Source organism: Rutilus rutilus (assembly GCF_951802725.1).
Source record: "Rutilus rutilus genome assembly, chromosome: 21".
NCBI classification, from domain to species: Eukaryota; Metazoa; Chordata; class Actinopteri; order Cypriniformes; family Leuciscidae; genus Rutilus; species Rutilus rutilus.
Window position 1 is genome coordinate 8,970,323 of NC_140226.1, and position 20,117 is coordinate 8,990,439.

General features: G+C 39.2%; 1 protein-coding gene across 2 annotated transcripts in view; it reads right to left on the reverse strand.

The window, feature by feature from the left end:
- Positions 1-20,117, reverse strand: part of supt3h (SPT3 homolog, SAGA and STAGA complex component) — a 131,622-nt gene that overhangs the window by 41,078 nt on the left and 70,427 nt on the right. For both annotated transcript variants that reach the window (XM_084393631.1, XM_084393632.1), the window contains exons 4-5: positions 3,969-4,055; positions 3,178-3,271 (exon numbers count right to left, since the gene is read on the reverse strand). In XM_084393631.1, coding sequence (XP_084249757.1) covers positions 3,178-3,271; positions 3,969-4,055 — 181 coding nt within the window. The remainder of the gene's footprint in view (positions 1-3,177; positions 3,272-3,968; positions 4,056-20,117) is intronic.

Genomic DNA, 20,117 nt, shown 5'->3' on the forward strand with positions numbered 1-20,117 from the left:
TCTGAGTTTGGCGTTTGCCAGGAGAACGGTACTTGCCTGACTGCATTGTGACAAGTGTAAAGTTTGGTGGAGGGGGGTTATGGTGTGGGGTTGTTTTTCAGGGGTTGGGCTTGGCCCCTTAGTTCCAGTTAAAGGAACTCTTAATGCTTTATATTAGCATACCAAGACATTTTGGACAATTTCATGCTCCCAACTTTGGGGATGGCTCGATTCCTGTTCCAACATGACTGCGCACCAGTGCACAAAGCAAGGTCCATAAAGACATGAGCGAGTTTGGTGAGGAGGAACTTGACTGGCCTGCACAGAGTCCTGACCTCAACCCGATAGAACACCTTTGGGATGAATTAGAGCGGATACTGTCAGCCAGGCCTTCTCGTCCAACATCAGTGCCTGACCTCACAAATGCTCTTCTCGAAGAATGGTCAAAAATTCCCATAAACACACTCCTAAACCTTGTGGAAAGCCTTCCCAGAAGAGTTGAAGCTGTTATAGCTGCAAAGGATGGGCCAACTCCACATTAAACCCTACATATTAATAATGGGATATCATTAAAGTTGATGTGGATGTTAAGGCAGACATCCCAAAACTTTTGGCAATATATACAGTATATAACAGAGCTGAAATATAGAAGCTCAAAGACGAACCTTGAATATGAGAGAGTTTTCATTTGTGTCACATGTTTTGTTCACTATGTACATAATTCCCACAGCAGCACAATTTCAAGCTCTACCACAGCGAACGACTTTCACTTTTTCCAGCATGTTCATGTGGTTCAGCGTCAGTGGGCATTACAGGCATAAAGCTCCAGGGTGGGAAAATGAAAAAATAAATAAATAAGGAAAATGTTAATTAAATGAAAGGAAATACACTGATTAAACACACTTCTGTGAAGTAATGTCTGGTTGTGAATGACAGAAATAGCCCCAGAAAATGTTTAATCAAGGTTACTGAATTTATGACACCTAAATAACAGCTTGTTTTATGGGCTTCAGGTTCGCTGGTCCTGGCACGGCACAACCTTGAACAGACTGTAATTGTGGAGTTCCTCTGTAAACGGGGCAATTCAATCAAACGGTAAAAAAGTCACTTTGTATAAACTCACTTTTTAAATGATACAAATATGTCGACGCACATAATTAGTAGTGCATTCTGGCTTTAAAGAAACCTTAATTTGACATTTGATACAATATTTGGATGAATAACAGGCCTTGAACAATCTTGGTTTGGACGAATAGTTAATCTAATAATGATGAAATGGTGCATTAAAATCTAATTAAATAAACACTAGTAAAACATATTTGATCTAGTGGATTCATCCTTCAAAATTAAGAAGTACAAGTAAAAAATGGCTTTTAAATGTGACTGTAACAGGGTGAGCAGAAGTGTTTCGAACACAGCAGATCAAAAGCTGTGAATAAAAATACATAAAGCTTTTCATATCACGCATTTTTTTACTTGACTTACCTACCTTAATTTAACTGAGCGTATGTTTACAGAACAATATGTCTAAATGTCTAAACACGACCAACCACTCAACCAACAGCGCTTGCAATTTACTTCCATAACTACTCGTATTTCCAAGTGAAACAGGATATTCAACTCGAAAAAATGGGCGAGACCTAATATTTTACACAGAGAATTGAAAAAACGGTGAGAAGTGTTCAACTGGACAATTAGGCAATCTAATAATGATGAAATGGTGCATTAAAATCGAACTAAATAAATACTAGTAGCTTAATTTAACTGAGTGTCTGTTTACAGAGCAATACATGTCTAAACACGACCAACCACTCAACAAACAAAGCTTGCCTCCCAATTTACTTCCGTAACTATGAGTATTTCCGATACAGGATATTCAATTGGGGAAAAAGCATGCAAGACCAATTTTTTACACTGAGAATTGAACACATGGTGAAAAGAGTCTCTGAATGGAAAATAAAAGGGAAATCCTTTCAGATTTGCACATGCACTGCTCACAATAAGACCATGTAGGAACACATAGTAAGACAATAAACAGGATTTCACAATGACAATCTCACGCTGCTACACTATATCTCACCCCAAATCTGCTGAGCAACCTAAAAAAAAAAGACAATAGCGGTTGAACAGAAGTTCCTCATTTTGCAGTGTAGTTTTGTTGTAGGGGTCACTGCACGAACACTGTATTGTATGGAAAGATGTCAAAACCCAACTGCTCTACATTGCCCTCTTTTGCAACCCTCCGAACACACCACACCAGAGTAAAACCACGTCCTAACACAGGCCGGCTCCCACCGCAGGCCTCCCAGGACAGAAAGAGGCTGTTCTCTCCTCACAATGAAACAATTCCCTCTTATATTTTATATCGCATACAATAACACAGATAATAGTCAGGGAACAATAATCTCCCGATTGAAAGCGTCACGGATAGGGTCACGAAACTCTCAGAGCCAAAACAACACGCAAGAAGAGCCACACGTTAAAAAGAGTGAGCCATGGAAAAGCATCTGCGTTCAGACACAGAGACTCTCGGAACGCTGCATTTCAATGTTCTTCCATCTCTCAAGTTACACTCTAGATGAGGAGCAAGAGTCCTAATGATACTCCGCATGACATTACACGGGACGTCCGCTGCTTCTGCGGATGGTTTTCCTCCCTCGTGCTCAGTTTTCGGTGGTATTGATGAGGGCGGTGGAGCGCTGTTCAAAGCAGATTGATGCCAAAGCTTCTGTCTGCATTTTGGTTAATGACTCTCGCTGATTGACTGTGGCGTACAAAATGACCTCGCTCGACTCTGCTCGTTATGCACGGCTTCGTCGTTTAAGGCAACGGCCGTTGATGGGGGGAAAAATGTTTTGAATATCTTATGGAGAAAATCATTCAAAAGGAAAACATGCTAAGCTGCAATATATATGAAAGTACCATACATTAACTTGAGTTGGGAGTCGCAAACTGGTTCTCATTCAGAAATGGTTCCATTTTTAACCGTTTTTGGATCCTTTAACGGTTCTAAAAGATTTGAATTCTTCCAAAATGGCGTAATAAAATATGCTGTGATGGTGATTTTATTTTCTCTCAGCAATACACGTGATTTAACATTAAAGTGCATGATTTATTGTTAGTTGTTATCAAAAAGTCAGGTTTAAAATATGTGCAAAAAATTTGCGAATGAATCAGAAAATACTACACATCTCATACCTGAATCCAGCGAGTCCTCATCGTCGATGGTTTTTAGGACTTTGGATTTGTAGTCTCTGAACTGCATGTACTTGATGAGCCGCCGTAATTTTTTCTTAGAGAACAAAAAAAAAAAAAAAAGAAGAAAGAAAGAAAGAAAGAAACAGGCTCAGTTTTTAAACTAAAACAATTTCCATCCATCTATCCATCTCACAGTGATCTTTGAGTTCTTTTTTCTCTATAACATTCAAGAAATTCAATTATTTCTAGCTGGGTGATACATTCACAATTCTGCTGAAAATACTGAATTAATCAGCATTTTGAATATCGAAATATTGCAAAAATGAATAAACCTCAGTAGAAAAAAGAATGTAGTTAATAGTGCTAAGTTGGATTCATTTCTGTGAATGAGTTCAGATTGTCCATTTCAATGAATCAATTCAAAATTCCTGTGCTTAACCATTCAAGCAAGTTCATCATGTACATTTTATTCAAATGTTTTGTAAAATATCCAGTGAAAAACCTTTATTTGATTGATGGATTTATTACCTTTATAAATGCTTGTGTTTTAGTTTTTGCATTAAACTTATTGAATCTACTCCCCTTATTGACTGAAATCACATACATATCAAGACATAGGGTTAGAAAAGATTATGACAGATGTTTTATTATATCACCCAGCCCTGATTCTTGCTTTCAACATGTGATTGTAAAGCAACAGAACTACAAAAGCAATAACCAAACCAGTAGTTCATAAAAAGGAAGGGTAATGATTTATGTTGCGGTAATGTCTCATATTTGTGTGCTTTTACCTTGTCTTTCCTCATTAGAAAGATGATATCCTCTGGTGAAATGACCCTGGCCCCTCTCAGGAGGGCCACTTCAGCGGCCTGATGGAGCTGAGGGAGGAAAGAAAGGCAATTCAATCAGCAAAGAAACAATCAGCGCTCGCTAACATCTACCGAAATATGTTTTTAAAATCAGCGCATTGTAGGCAACTGACTCACTGCATGTGCAGTCTAGAGACCTTGAGGAAACTGATAAGGTTTATTTTGAGAGCAGGACTTATGGCGTGATGTGAGCTTCAGGTCTTATGCAAGAACGTATGACTATTTCACTCAAATGTGACAGAAAATGTCCTTGTCTGCAATGTAAACAGAGAGAAATGCATCAAAACAATGGATAAAAATGAACAGACCACAGCAAAATACCACGTGATGGTGGTCTGGATTTGGAAACAAGATAAACAGCCTAGAAATAGGATTAATTACTTGTAGCAGTGTTTTTAACAGTTGTTTTGTGTGTCCTGGTTTAATGTAAAGATTAAAAAAGACATAATCAGCTCGACCTTTTTATCAGCCAGTGCATGAGAGGTTTACAGAGGAATGTCTAAATCACATGCAAATAAATCTTTAAGCTTGAGAAGGACAAAAAAACCTGTAATGAAATATGTCTGGTGAAGTGCTATAATTTCACTTTGTTGCCAAAAGAGGAAAAACAGCTCATCCATCATGGTGGAAATGATAGCTGTTCTTATGTAAATCAACATATCCCATGAATGCTCTAGAATTATGGCAAATCTCATGGAAGGACTGTAGTGTTAACTTACTGATATTTTTAAACCCGTTCTTACAAAAGGATAAAAAAAAAAGGAGGATTGAGTTTAACAAAACTATTCTTTGTAAAACTGCTTTGGAACCGTATATGAAAAGTGCTATATAAATATACTGAACTGAACTGAACTAAACCACAACTAATGATCTGTGACGTATGTAATAACAAACATTAGCAAGATTTGATTACTTGTGCACATGGCTTCCTTAGTTAAAAAGTTGATTTCATGTTGAGGAAGCAATTACAGTATATATAATAAAATATGTAAAGCAAATACCTGCAAAGTAGGGCTGTGCAACGATAAATTGCGATTAATCGCATCCAAAATAAAAGTTTGTGTACTTACACACTGTAAAAAAAAATATTGTCATGATTTGTAATCACAACATTTTTTCTTTTGTCAAATCAACTTAATTTATGTGTGTAACACAGGTTAAATAAAGTTAATATTTAATTTACACAATTTAGTTATATGATTTTCCCTTAATAAAAGTCGATAAGAGATTATTAAGATTAAGAATATTAAGAAAAATATGTGAAAATATTCTAAAATAAATTCTCAGCGATCAACCAATGAGAGCTCTCTTGTCATTAACGTCATGAGTGTCGACGAGCATGCGCGATGACAGAAGAGACGAGCTTGATTGAGAAGAGCAGACGCAATCCCATCGTTGCGATCCATTTTATGTATCTGAGGTTAAAAATCTTTGAAAAAAGTATTGAGAAGTTGAGATATAGTTAATTTGATGCATTCTGAACAAGAAGCCGACTGAATAGAGGAATAAATTATTATTGGTGAGTCAGTATCACATTATCAATGAAAATAAAAGACTAATCCTTCATAATAGGATAGAATTACTGCTACTAAACATTAAATTAGTTGCTGTGGACTGATTATTTTCTTTAAAAATTGTATTTTGATCCGAGTGGTAACAAATGTCTAAAGTGAACCGCGTGGTCATTGTACATTGCAGTTCACTGACGCCATTTAACGATCACGCACGAGGTGCGCCTGAGTGAGAGCGCATGGCCATTGCACATTGCAGTTCATCGACGCCATTTTACGATCACACACGAGGTGCGCCCGAGTGAGAGCAAAAGAAAAAAATCGATCATAAAGGTAACTTAGTTAAGCAGTTCTGTGAAGAAAAAGATATTTGTATGTACTAGTATGTAATTACTTAAGTTTGAGCGGTCATAGTGAACCGCATGGTTATTATTTGTTCATTTCAGAGTTCAGCGTCACCATTGTTGGCTACGTGTCTGTATGAAAGAGAACTAGTGATTTAGAGGTAAACGAATGTGATTATATTAGTTCGTGAAGAAATTTTAATTGTGTATTAGATGTTATTCTGGATCTTAGATGTGGAACTTATTTTGAAATGTACTTAATGAATGTTCTGGTCTGTGATCAGGCCAGGTTTTTTCTCTCCTTTGTTTTTTCTTTGTTTTTTCTTTTTTTTTCTTCCTTCTTGATTCGTGAAGATCTGCACGACCTCCTGTAACATCCTGTAGACTGCGAGTTTGATGGCGAGCCAACCCAGTTGTAGAAAAGAAGACATCGCGTGGTGGAGAGGAGGCCCGATATCCTTTCCTTGAGTTTCCACCGAAACCTCATTGAACGACAAATTCGATTTAAAGAACTGTTTCTTTTTTCTTTTCCTTCTTGAGGGTGTATGGTCAACTATCACCCAAAATTGAGAGACATTTAACTTTTCATGAGAGACACTTGAAATCCCTTTGAGAGAGAGATTATACTCTTTTGTGATATTCTGTCTGTTTCATTTATTTTATTTTTCCTGAATGTTGAACTGACTATGTGGGTATATATGTGAAAACACCGACAAGAGTGCACTCGAGGTGGAAATTTGCAGTCAGTTTTATTGTTTATTGTGTTTCTGTCATTTATTTTATTTTATTGACTTTCTACTTTTCGTCCAAATTAAATTTAAACAATTATATTTCTAAATTAATCTTGTGTCTGTCTGTTACTTCGTATGCTAACCCGCCGTCTCCATAGCGATCCCTAGTCCTTCTGATAGAATTCAAATATTATCTGTATTATAATAATAATAATAATAATAATAAAGCAGCAGAAAAAAACTACTTAATTACTAATTAATTACTGTATAATCCAAACAAGTGCTACATAAACTTTGGCGAGCCAGCCAGGAGACGGCGCTGTTGCAGAGAACTAACAGCTACACATTTGATTTTCCTTTTTTCTCTTTTGCTTTTAAGCAAGCGACGATAATGGAGATTATTGAAGCTGAAGGGATTATTATCCCAAACTCCGTAATAGTCAGTGGTTTAACAGACACTGAGAGCGATGACGAATTGTTTGATGCTCTGAAACGATACGGGTCATTTGCCAAAACCGTGCGCATCGATGACAAAGAATCCGAGTTCTACCAAAACGTAATCGTTGAGTACAACAGTAATCAAGCGTTGCAATCACTCGGACCAAAATTGCCGTTTACTCACCAGCTGTCAAGCGAACCAGGTGTTAAGTGCGATGTGAGAGCGTTAGCCAGTGTGTTTACACAGCAACTTGGTAGTAGCATAACAAAATCCTTCCTGGACAGATTAAAAGAAATAGCAGAACTGAGCGGAAACAACTTTGAGTCTATACTGAGTGAAATGCTGTCGCAAATGAGTGCTGACCTCCCACCAGAGCCTGCTGTTTCTGGTAGTACTGGTGAAGACACCTGTGAGAAACCATATTGGGCATCTCCGGATGGGAATTTCGACCCAATTCGTAATCCACCAAGTCAGATAGATGATGTACCGTCCCAACCTACTCCTATCAATTTGATTGAACCGACCCTTCGCACGTCGTCCAAATTTCTCAACCCGCCTGAGGTCCAAAGGCTAGTAGTTGAGCATGTTGTGCGGAGCAGTGAAGTGGTTGCTCAAGGGCAGATGCAGCCCAGGCTCAGAGTGTTTTCAGGAAAATGCCCTAGGCCTGGAAACGAGGTAGATTACGACATTTGGCGTTCTAGTGTCGAATTCATTTTGAAAGATCCGTCTTTGTCCGATTTGCATGCGTCTAGGCGAATACTAGACAGTCTTTTGCCGCCTGCGGCGGATGTTATAAAGCATCTGAATCCCGAATCTCCTCCTTCTGCTTACCTCCAGCTGTTGGACTCCGCTTTCGGGGCTGTGGAGGACGGGGACGAATTGTTAGCGAAATTCATGAACACGTTGCAGGATGCAGGTGAAAGGCCATCTACTTATCTGTACAGGTTACAGTCAGTTTTAAGTGCAACCGTCAAAAGAGATGGTATTGTCCCAGCAGAGGCAGATAGGCATCTCCTAAAGCAGTTTTGCAGGGGCTGCTGGGATAATGACTTGATCGCCGAACTACGACTAGAGCAAAAGCGAAACAATCCTCCTTCCTTTGCACAGCTTCTCCTTATGCTTCGTACAGAGGAGGATAGACATACTGCGAAAGCAACTCGAATGAAGCAACACCTTGGGTCTTCTAAGCAGAGAGCGTTTATGCACTCTCAGAAAGCGTGGATTTCTGCTGAGTTAGAACAAGATGAAGCTCCTAGAGTGAGTCCTCTTGAAACTGAAACGCGTGAGTTAAAGAAGCAGATTGTCAAGTTGCAGAGTCAGTTAGCTAATCTTGCAGTCCGACCAAAACATCCAAAGAGAACTCCGTCGCGAGAGGTAGTCAAAAGGCCTGCACCACCTGACCAAAGGAAGTCAGGGGCTGCTGCGAGTGTAGTTCCGGTCAATAAGAAGCCAACTGATAGACCTAGACCGTGGTACTGTTTCACATGTGGTGAGGATGGCCACATTGCATCGTCCTGTAGTTCTGAGCCAAACCCCGAGCTTGTCGCTACTAAACGTAGGCTGTTAAGGGAGAAACAGTTACAGTGGGAGTCACAGAATTCCTCCACTAGCGTAGATTTAAACTAGAGGCAGTTCCTGTCGCGGGACATACAGGAACTGAGCTTAAATCGAGTGGTCCCATTGTAAATCGTGTCTTCAAGAAATGCCAAGCTCCTAGGAAGCAGAGTGCAAACCTACCTAAGGGCTTAGTTGGTGCTAGATGTGTTGCCGAAGTCAGCATAGCTGGTAAGAAATGTCATTGTCTACTCGACACTGGATCGCAGGTCACAACTGTGCCTAAGTCTTTTTATGAACGACACCTCTCAGAGCACCCGATTAACCCTCTTGACGATATTTTGGAAGTAGAAGGCGCCAATGGGTTTTCCGTTCCGTACGAAGGCTACGTAAAGGTAGACATCACTTTCCCTGAGGAGTTTTTGGGTGCGACTATTGAAGTGGCCACGGTAGCTCTAGTCGTTCCAGATGTAAAGTCTCACACTCAGCCTTTGATCTTAATAGGTACAAACACTCTCGACATCCTCTATGAGCAGCAGTTAGTGGCAGTATCCCCGAAGCACCAGCCATCTCTATTTGGGTATAGAGTGGTTTTGAAAACTCTTGAAACGAGGCGAAAGCAGAACACGAGTGGCGTTCTGAGTCAGTTGAGATTAAGAGGCAACATACCGGAGGTCATGTCCGCTGGTCAAACTGTCGTGGTGAAAGGCTCTCTTGCGGTACCCGGTGGGATAGATAAGTGTGTAGTGGTAGAACACCCGTCTGAATCCTCTTTACCTGGTGGTGTGTTTGTGAAGCGCTGCTTACTTACTCCTAGTCAATCTGTCTGGTTACCTGTGGTACTAAAAAACGAAACCGAGCACGATATAGCCATTCCCCCAAGATGCATAATAGCAGAGCTGCATGCAGTTGAGTCCGTGCTCCCCCAGCCGAGTGTTTCCCCTGTTAGTAAGCACTTGCCTACTCAGGATTCTAATTTCGCCTTGAATTTCGGTGAGTCCCCATTGCCACAAGAATGGCGGGACCGGATTTCAGAAAAACTCAAAGAAATGCCTGATGTTTTCAGCCAACACGATTTAGATTTTGGGCATACACAAAAGGTGAAACATCATATACATCTGCACGATGAAACTCCCTTTAAACATAGGGCGCGACCTATCCATCCGCAAGATCTGGAAGCCGTCCGCAGACATCTGCGCGATCTTCTCGCAAGCAACGTTATCCGAGAGTCTGAGTCGTCTTTTTCTTCGCCTATTGTAGTGGTGCGGAAGAAAAATGGAGATGTACGGTTGTGCATAGACTATAGGAAGTTAAATCTTCAAACAGTTAAAGACGCATATGCATTACCCAATCTCGAGGAGACGTTTTCCGCTTTAACTGGATCAAAATGGTTTTCCGTTCTCGACTTGAAATCTGGGTATTACCAGATAGAGGTGGAAGAGGCAGACAAACCTAAAACCGCCTTTGTCTGCCCCCTGGGGTTTTGGGAGTTTAATCGCATGCCTCAGGGGGTCACTAACGCCCCAAGTACTTTTCAGAGATTGATGGAGAAGTGTATGGAGGATATCAATCTCAGGGAAGTACTTGTCTTCCTGGACGATCTGATCATATTTTCTGAAACTTTGGAAGAGCATGAAAGACGGCTGTTAAAAGTTCTTTCTCGGCTCAGAGAGTATGGGCTAAAACTCGCCCCTGAAAAGTGCAAGTTTTTTCAGACGTCTGTACGTTATTTAGGGCACATAGTGTCAGAGCGTGGAGTAGAGACCGATCCAGAGAAAGTACAAACCTTAAAAACCTGGCCGAGTCCCACAAACCTTAAAGAGTTAAGGTCGTTTTTGGGCTTTTCGGGGTATTACCGCCGATTTATTAAAGATTATTCTAGGGTTGTGAAACCACTCACCGACTTGACTGTAGGGTATCCGCCGACTAGGAAAGGTGGTAAACGGAGTGAGAGTAAGGGTCCATACCATAACCCTAAAGAGTCGTTCGGAAACCGTTGGACGCCGCTTTGTGAGGAAGCGTTTCGGTCTGTTATCAACAAACTAACTACTGCGCCTGTGTTGGGCTTTGCAAACCCTAAACTTACCTATTTCCTACATACAGATGCCAGCACCAAGGGTTTAGGAGCAGCCTTGTATCAGGAACAGGAAGGGAGGATGCGAGTCATTGCATATGCAAGTAGAGGGTTGTCCCGCAGTGAGTCCAATTACCCGGCGCACAAGCTTGAGTTTCTTGCCCTTAAATGGGCAGTAACTGAAAAGTTTAGAGACTATCTGTATGGTAGCCAATTCACCGTCATTACCGACAGCAACCCTCTAACGTATGTTCTAACCACGGCGAGACTAGATGCGACTAGCTACCGGTGGCTTGCTGCCCTTTCCACTTTTTCTTTTAAGTTACAGTACAGAGCAGGCAAGCTAAATGCTGATGCTGATGGTCTATCAAGGCGACCACAGGAACAGTTGCCCGAAAATCCTTTATCTCAAAAAGAGTACGAACGAATTCAACAGTTTATGCAGAATCATCTCACGGAAGCTGCAGATTCTTGTGACACCGCAAGTGAAGTAGTTCAGGCTATATGTGAGAAACATCTGGTCAGACAGCCAACGGACGTTGGGTGTGGTGCTGCGTTTGTTGAATCTCTTGCACTTTATCCTGATGCTGTACCTGATAGTTACGAACAAGAAGGTGATTTTGAGGGGTTACCTGTTGTATCTTACCTGTCAGGGAACCTCGGTGATGAGCAAAGGGCAGATCCAGTCATTCGGGAAGTAGTATCTTGCCTAGAGTCGGGAGAAAAGCCTCCACCAACAGTCAGGAGGGAACTCCCAGATCTTCCTTTTTTTCTAAGAGAGTGGAACCGTCTTGAGTTAAAAAGTGGGGTGCTTTACCGGAAACGGCAGGTAGAGGAATTAGTTACTTATCAACTCGTGCTACCTGAGAAACTGAGGCCCTCTGTATTGACCAGTTTGCATGACAGTATGGGTCATATGGGGGTGGAGAGAACTCTAGACTTGGTAAGGTCTCGGTTCTACTGGCCGAAGATGGCTGCGGAGGTAGAACAAAAGATCAGGACATGCGGTCGTTGTGTGAGGAGGAAATCATTGCCTCAAAAAGCTGCACCGTTGGTTAATATCCAAGCCACAAGACCTTTAGAGTTGGTCTGTATGGATTTTCTCTCATTAGAGCCAGACAAAAGTAACACGAGAGACATATTGGTAATCACTGACTTCTTTACCAAATATGCTGTGGCAGTCCCCACACCCAACCAAAAGGCAAGAACGGTAGCGAAATGTCTTTGGGAAAATTTTGTTGTGCACTATGGGTTCCCCGAGCGTCTTCATAGCGATCAGGGCCGAGATTTTGAATCGCGCACCATCAAAGAGCTTTGTGAGGTGGCAGGTATTAAGAAAACCCGAACAACCCCTTATCATCCCAGGGGAAATCCTGTCGAACGTTTTAATAGGACCCTGCTCAGTATGTTGGGTACCTTAGAAGAAAAAGACAAGGTTCGTTGGAGAGATTTCGTAAAACCTTTAGCTCATGCGTACAACTGCACGAAACATGAGGTCACTGGGTTCACTCCCTACGAATTGATGTTTGGACGTCAACCCAGGTTACCCGTTGACCTTGCTTTTGGGTTGCCGTATCAAGATGGTCCACGACAGTCTCATTCGGAGTATGTCAGTCATCTAAAAAACAATCTGAAAGAAAGTTATTCGCTTGCGTCACGTGGTATGTCAAAAAGTGCAGAAAGAAACAAAGCTAGGTTTGACAAATCTGTAACTTATTGCTCTTTGGAGATTGGTGATCGAGTGTTGGTGAAGAACGTTAGGCTACGCGGGAAGCATAAGTTAGCAGACAAGTGGGAGTCTGAGGTGTATGTTGTGGTGAGTCAGGCAGCTGAATTGCCAGTTTATACTGTTCGTCCAGAGAGAAAGGACGGTCCTCTGCGTACTCTTCACAGAGATATGTTGCTCCCGTGTGGGTTTTTACTGTCTTCCGAAGTTGAACCACCCACTCTAAACGAATCCATCTCAAGACCTCGAACACGACAGAATCCTAAGGTTCCGTTAATTGATGACACTTGTCTCTCTGATTCCGAAGAAGGAAATTCGTATTGCGAGTACAGCCATACTCCAAGTATAGAGACAGTACATTTCTCTACAGTTCATGATATCTGTACGGAAAGAGAGACCGTGAACGCTGATTCTACTGATAACTCGGCCGAACAATCTTTCCCTATCGGCGACACCTTGCAGGGCGACCAAAGTAATAATTTACTTGTTGAAGCTTTACCAGTTGATAAACCGGGTGAATACTTACCTGTCGACACACTCGATGAGCACTTACCTCTTAATGTTTCCGGCACCCTTGGACAGAGTAATTTACCTGGTCAGGGCCAAGTCGAAGCCGTAATGGGCAGTTCTGTTGATGAAGTTGAAGTAACCAGTGTTGTTGAAAGTTCAGGTGTTTGTGAAAAAGCCGAACAACAATCAGAAGATGAGATAGACACCTTACCGAGGCGTTCCGTTAGACCGAGAGGAGAACCAGAGCGACTTACTTATTTTCAGCCAGGAAACCCATTAATATATGTGGTCCAATCTTTGTTCCAAGGTCTGAATTCAGCTTTTGTTAAATCTCTTGGTGGAGATGAAACTCTGAATGTCCTTCCCTTGCTGCCTAATGGTTTACACGGTGTGGTCACCAGTCAGCCGAGCAGAACATGCAAAGGGACTTGCATGAATTTAGGAGGGGAGAATGTAACACAGGTTAAATAAAGTTAATATTTAATTTACACAATTTAGTTATATGATTTTCCCTTAATAAAAGTCGATAAGAGATTATTAAGATTAAGAATATTAAGAAAAATATGTGAAAATATTCTAAAATAAATTCTCAGCGATCAACCAATGAGAGCTCTCTTGTCATTAACGTCATGAGTGTCGACGAGCATGCGCGATGACAGAAGAGACGAGCTTGATTGAGAAGAGCAGACGCAATCCCATCGTTGCGATCCATTTTATGTATCTGAGGTTAAAAATCTTTGAAAAAAGTATTGAGAAGTTGAGATATAGTTAATTTGATGCATTCTGAACAAGAAGCCGACTGAATAGAGGAATAAATTATTATTGGTGAGTCAGTATCACATTATCAATGAAAATAAAAGACTAATCCTTCATAATAGGATAGAATTACTGCTACTAAACATTAAATTAGTTGCTGTGGACTGATTATTTTCTTTAAAAATTGTATTTTGATCCGAGTGGTAACAAATGTCTAAAGTGAACCGCGTGGTCATTGTACATTGCAGTTCACTGACGCCATTTAACGATCACGCACGAGGTGCGCCTGAGTGAGAGCGCATGGCCATTGCACATTGCAGTTCATCGACGCCATTTTACGATCACACACGAGGTGCGCCCGAGTGAGAGCAAAAGAAAAAAATCGATCATAAAGGTAACTTAGTTAAGCAGTTCTGTGAAGAAAAAGATATTTGTATGTACTAGTATGTAATTACTTAAGTTTGAGCGGTCATAGTGAACCGCATGGTTATTATTTGTTCATTTCAGAGTTCAGCGTCACCATTGTTGGCTACGTGTCTGTATGAAAGAGAACTAGTGATTTAGAGGTAAACGAATGTGATTATATTAGTTCGTGAAGAAATTTTAATTGTGTATTAGATGTTATTCTGGATCTTAGATGTGGAACTTATTTTGAAATGTACTTAATGAATGTTCTGGTCTGTGATCAGGCCAGGTTTTTTCTCTCCTTTGTTTTTTCTTTGTTTTTTCTTTTTTTTTCTTCCTTCTTGATTCGTGAAGATCTGCACGACCTCCTGTAACATCCTGTAGACTGCGAGTTTGATGGCGAGCCAACCCAGTTGTAGAAAAGAAGACATCGCGTGGTGGAGAGGAGGCCCGATATCCTTTCCTTGAGTTTCCACCGAAACCTCATTGAACGACAAATTCGATTTAAAGAACTGTTTCTTTTTTCTTTTCCTTCTTGAGGGTGTATGGTCAACTATCACCCAAAATTGAGAGACATTTAACTTTTCATGAGAGACACTTGAAATCCCTTTGAGAGAGAGATTATACTCTTTTGTGATATTCTGTCTGTTTCATTTATTTTATTTTTCCTGAATGTTGAACTGACTATGTGGGTATATATGTGAAAACACCGACAAGAGTGCACTCGAGGTGGAAATTTGCAGTCAGTTTTATTGTTTATTGTGTTTCTGTCATTTATTTTATTTTATTGACTTTCTACTTTTCGTCCAAATTAAATTTAAACAATTATATTTCTAAATTAATCTTGTGTCTGTCTGTTACTTCGTATGCTAACCCGCCGTCTCCATAGCGATCCCTAGTCCTTCTGATAGAATTCAAATATTATCTGTATTATAATAATAATAATAATAATAATAAAGCAGCAGAAAAAAACTACTTAATTACTAATTAATTACTGTATAATCCAAACAAGTGCTACATGTGGTTCAGATAACATAATATTTTGAGTTTCTGATGATTAAATCAATCTCCTTCATTGTATTAACTAAATTTTTCAATTTCAATGAACTTAAAATTAAGACAACCAGGTTACTTAATTTTTTAAGTTTAACCAACTTTTTTTTTACAGTGCATAATATCTTACATAATAATCTGTGTGTACTGTGTATAATTATTTTGTACGTCACACACATGTATGTACTTGAGAAATATTTGCATGTATATACTGTAGATATATTTATATTATATATAAATATTTTATATATAAATAACACATTTTTCTTAAATATATACATGCATGCATGTGTATTTATTTATACAATATAATTATAAACAGTACACACACAAATATTATGTAAAACACAAACATTTATTTTGGATGCGATTAATCATGATTAATCACAATTAATTGTTGCACAGCCCTACTTCAAAGAATAAAATAACTTAAAAGATGACATTAAGCATCAAACAATATCTGGATGATTCTCACAAAAACATGAAGCCTATTTAAAGCACTGTTAATACTTTTTTCCATTTAAAAAAATCAAATTGTGATTGATTTTTTACAGGATTTATATGCTTTGGTTTATATTTGAAAATGTGCTTAACTCCACCTAAAAATAAGGTTCATTCCCTTTTAATTTGGAGAAATTAGAGATCCACCTATTTGGACTTGAACTAAATAAAACTTTTTTTTTATTTAAATCACTTTAAATTTAAACTGAAAAGGCAATGGAAAAAACCTATCGACATGCTATCCTCAATAAAGAGCTCTTGTTGGTAAAGCCACTGAAGGGCCCTTGAAATATCCTTGACTCTGGAGTGTGGGGCCAATTAAACTCACAGAACTGACTACAACTCGTCCAAAAAAGAAAAAGATGCTATTCTTCATGAAGAGGTAAAAACTTAATCCACCTTGAGTCCTGGAATACACACAAGCAATTCTCAGCGTCTGTAAACATTTGCTGGTCATAAATATATTTGCTCGCGAGCGTACATGTGAGCGTGAAGTCTGCGAGCAGAACGGACCCCACACATGCACACACAGGGGGAGCATTTACCGCCCCGCGCCAGAAGAGTTTAATATAGATCTCTCTGGCCTGGCATCACACCAAGGTTGACATACCGACTGCCATGTCTGTCCCACCGTTTCACAGCGGAATAGTTTTTAATAGACAAAAATGGCCGTAAGTATGCAAAATCTCATCCCTCACTCTCCGCACGCATCCGAGCCAAAATTCCCATCATCCTCGGAAACCAGAACCACTTTCCTGAGGAATTATATTTATAAAAGACAGTATTCTGATATACTCTGCATTTTGACTCGTTGTACATAAACCTGTATGACCTATTCGACTTAATCTGCAATAGAAAACCAGGAATAAAAACGCATTTTAATAATCATTTATTTCCTTAAATGCACACAAATCCATTTTTAAGGAAAAGTTTTCATTGAGTTTGGCCCAAACTAAAAAAAAAAAAAAAAACATGATCCCTTAAAAGTCTCACAGTATGGCTCTTTTCAGGCTTAAGGAAGGTTTTTCCGTACCATTTGCAATTCCTGGCTCATAAAACGGTCTTCTGCAAAATATCAGATTAATTTTAGTAATTGCTCTAATTTTACAAGTTGATCAAAGCCGTGAGGCTAAATGAAGCCGGTCCGGTTGTTCCATTCGGGATGGCTCAGAGACTCCACGAACACTGGGATCTCTGTGGACTTTTTCCAGACTGTTGACAGTTTACTCGAGCGGCGAAGGACTGTTTTACCATTTCTGAAATGCCTGAGTTATCATACAGAGGTATTCATAAGATTGAGGGTGTTTTTACCCATCTCGATATTATCGTTTATGGTTTCACTGAAAACACAGATGGCTGAATCCGATATGTAAACACAGGAGTGGAGGGAGGGGCCAATGATGGTTTGATTGACAGCTGGCCCTGTCTTCTAACCCATGCTGAAAAACACTAAAATCAGTAACACCTTACAATAAAGTTCATTAGTTAGCATTAGTTAATGTATTTACTAAGATGAACTAACCATGAACAATACATTTGTTACAGTATTTATTCATCTCTGTTAATGTTAGTTAATAAAAATACAGCTGTTCACTGTTTGTTAATGTCAGTTCACATGCACTAATTAGTGTTAATAAATACAACCTTTGATTTTAATAAGGTATTAGTAAATGTTGAAATGAATATTAACTAAGATTAATAAATGCTAAAGAAGTATTGTTCATTCTTGTTAACTAAGGTAGTTAACTAATGTTAACTAATGAACCTTATTGTAAAGTGTTACCCTAAAATCAAATGTATTGATATTCTTGTGGGCAAAATCAAAGTTTGTCATCCAAATGTAAGTGATATTCAATCGCTGGAAAGGAAAAAAAAAAATCAGCACTCAAACAAAATGTTTCAAAAGAGAAACTTATATGCATATAATACAAAGGTGAGTAAATGAAGATCAGGCCAGAAATATGATGCATCTTTATGCTATACAAAACCCCAAAAAACTTTGGTCTTGCATATAAGAGCAGTACACTGAAAGAGCTCAACACGACTATGAATTCAGTGCCAATGACTTCAGAGACAGATTCCTGGCCTGTGGAAAGCACACAGGTCTTGTTCCTTAATTAGACAGATCAATTTTAATTACAACACGTTTCCAAGCGACACTGGCCTCCGCGGGTCTCTGGTTCATGTCATGTTACAGTGCAGAGCTTTCATGCAACAGAATGGCAGAAGTCAAATAAACAAGCCTGCTGAAGATAATTTCCTCTCCTCTGCTACTGCGGCGCTCTGAAACCAAATCCATTATTTGATTACACTGGAAAAGGTAACAGGAAGACCAGGGAGAATTCCACTCACAGCGTCCTTGTAAAGATCAATTACACCATTTCCTTTTGAAAGACGACAAAATAAAACAAGCGCCGATATTTTCAAAACTCACCTATACCAGACGGGCAGATTTTAGGTTGCTTAAGCTGGAAAGCTCACTCGCATCACCTGAAAATCTAATGTGATGGCCGAAAACTTCATTATACTTTCAACACAAGCCTGAGGGCCACTGGTTACGGTGCAGTTTCGAAGGGATATTGCAATGTTTTAAAAGTAAGTGACATGGATAATCACACAACACCTGTCAAAAACATTCATTTCATATTTCATCATTTTGAATAAAGAATATTTATGACAATTAAGAACATTTCCCCCACATTAAATTTCCCACACAGTTTATATTACTGTTTATATATATATATAATGAGGATAAAGAGGGAATGTGCTTAAGTCAAACGCAAAAACATTATATTATATTCAGTAAATAGGAGTGTTATTTTAGTTTCACTGATATACTATTATAGGTTTTGTTAATATTTTGAATTTTATAAAGAAAATTCACTTAAATAGTTAAAAAGTTTAGTATTTTTATAGTTTTTGTCATTTAAAAATATCTTTATAGTTTTATTCATTTGTATTTTTTTTTTTGTCTTTCAAGTTGAAATGAGACAATAATGAGAAATGTTGCCTTTGCAACTATAGCTGATTTTAAACAAGTTATGTTTTTTTTTTTTTTTTCAGTTAATGGTTATTTTGTTTCAAGTAATGTTTTTTTTTTGTTTTTACAGTTTTAGTTAACGATAATAATCCTGGTGAATAGCCCTAATAAATAGTCCTAAAAACTGTATATTATTTACTCTAACATATAATTACTTATATCTTTTTTTTTTATTTTGTGGTGAAATGTGACCTGCTCATGTTTTCTTGTGATTCACCCAATTACCTAAACAACCCTTCAGTGTTGGTCTCCAAGCAACCTTGTGTCTTGCTTCATAACAATGAGAAATCAGAGGAAAAAACATTTGTCAAAAACAATTAGTGAAACACAGCAGCATTATCGCCAGAACACAAACTCGTCCGGCTCGACAAGATGGAATGTGTTGCTTGTGTTCTGCGGTTAAATGGTGATGTTTGGCAGCGGACTTTATCAATGTTTACCGAAACTCAGATTCCCTGTGAGACGGGCAGTTCGATAAATAAAATAAGTGTTTCCCATTTACATCAAAAACAATGTCTGGTCTCTAGATATGGCTCTGGCCATTCAGTGTATGTCTGAGGGAGTTTTTTGCCCGTTTTATCGTCCAGCAGGTAAAAATCTGAGGCCTTAGAAAAGTAATCGAACGGGACGAGTTTTGTTCCAAAGTTTAATGCTTAGGTTAAAGGGTTTATTCAAACTGCATCTCTTCTTTGTTCCAAAATGGTCCCAAATGACAATTAAACAGATGCCTCTTAAAGCAAAACATGAACTTACAATATAAAAAACCCATTATGATGGACTAAAACTCAATAAATATTCCACGTTACACAATCTCCAACAGTGCGGCCACAGCCAGGAGGTCTCAGTTTATGGTTTTGCTACGGTGTGAATAAGTAAACATGTTGTCAACGGACGATGCTGCAACGACTTATTTCTAAGAACGATGAGACCACACATTCCTTCAAGCCTCGCTCCCCGTGGAAAAACTAGACCAAGGCCATTTATTTAAACAAAACACTTTGCCAATTTGTCCTCCCTGCTCGACACGACAGAAGCTAATTGATTCGGGCACCCGAACGCTTCTGACATATGTCAACGTGAGCACCTGGACTGGAGGTGGCAGCCGTACTTCCACATCCCAACCCATTTCAAGCCCAAACATCCTGCAGGAGTCTGGGCTTCGGGACAGGTTTGAGTCTGGCTCTGGAAGACGTCTTCTAGCCAGAATCACTGCGGATGAATGGACGTCTCTTACATCAAAACCAGGCCGAGCACTGACACTTCTTCAATGGCTTAAAAAGAAGTGAACGGTGACATTTATCTCACTCATTATTAACAGAGACCACCTATCACGGTAGAGTCCGCAAAGCAAACAGTGTAAACAAAATATAATATTTATAATAATTACAGTTTATAATAAAAAAACAGTTTTTGGTCATTTAAAAAAA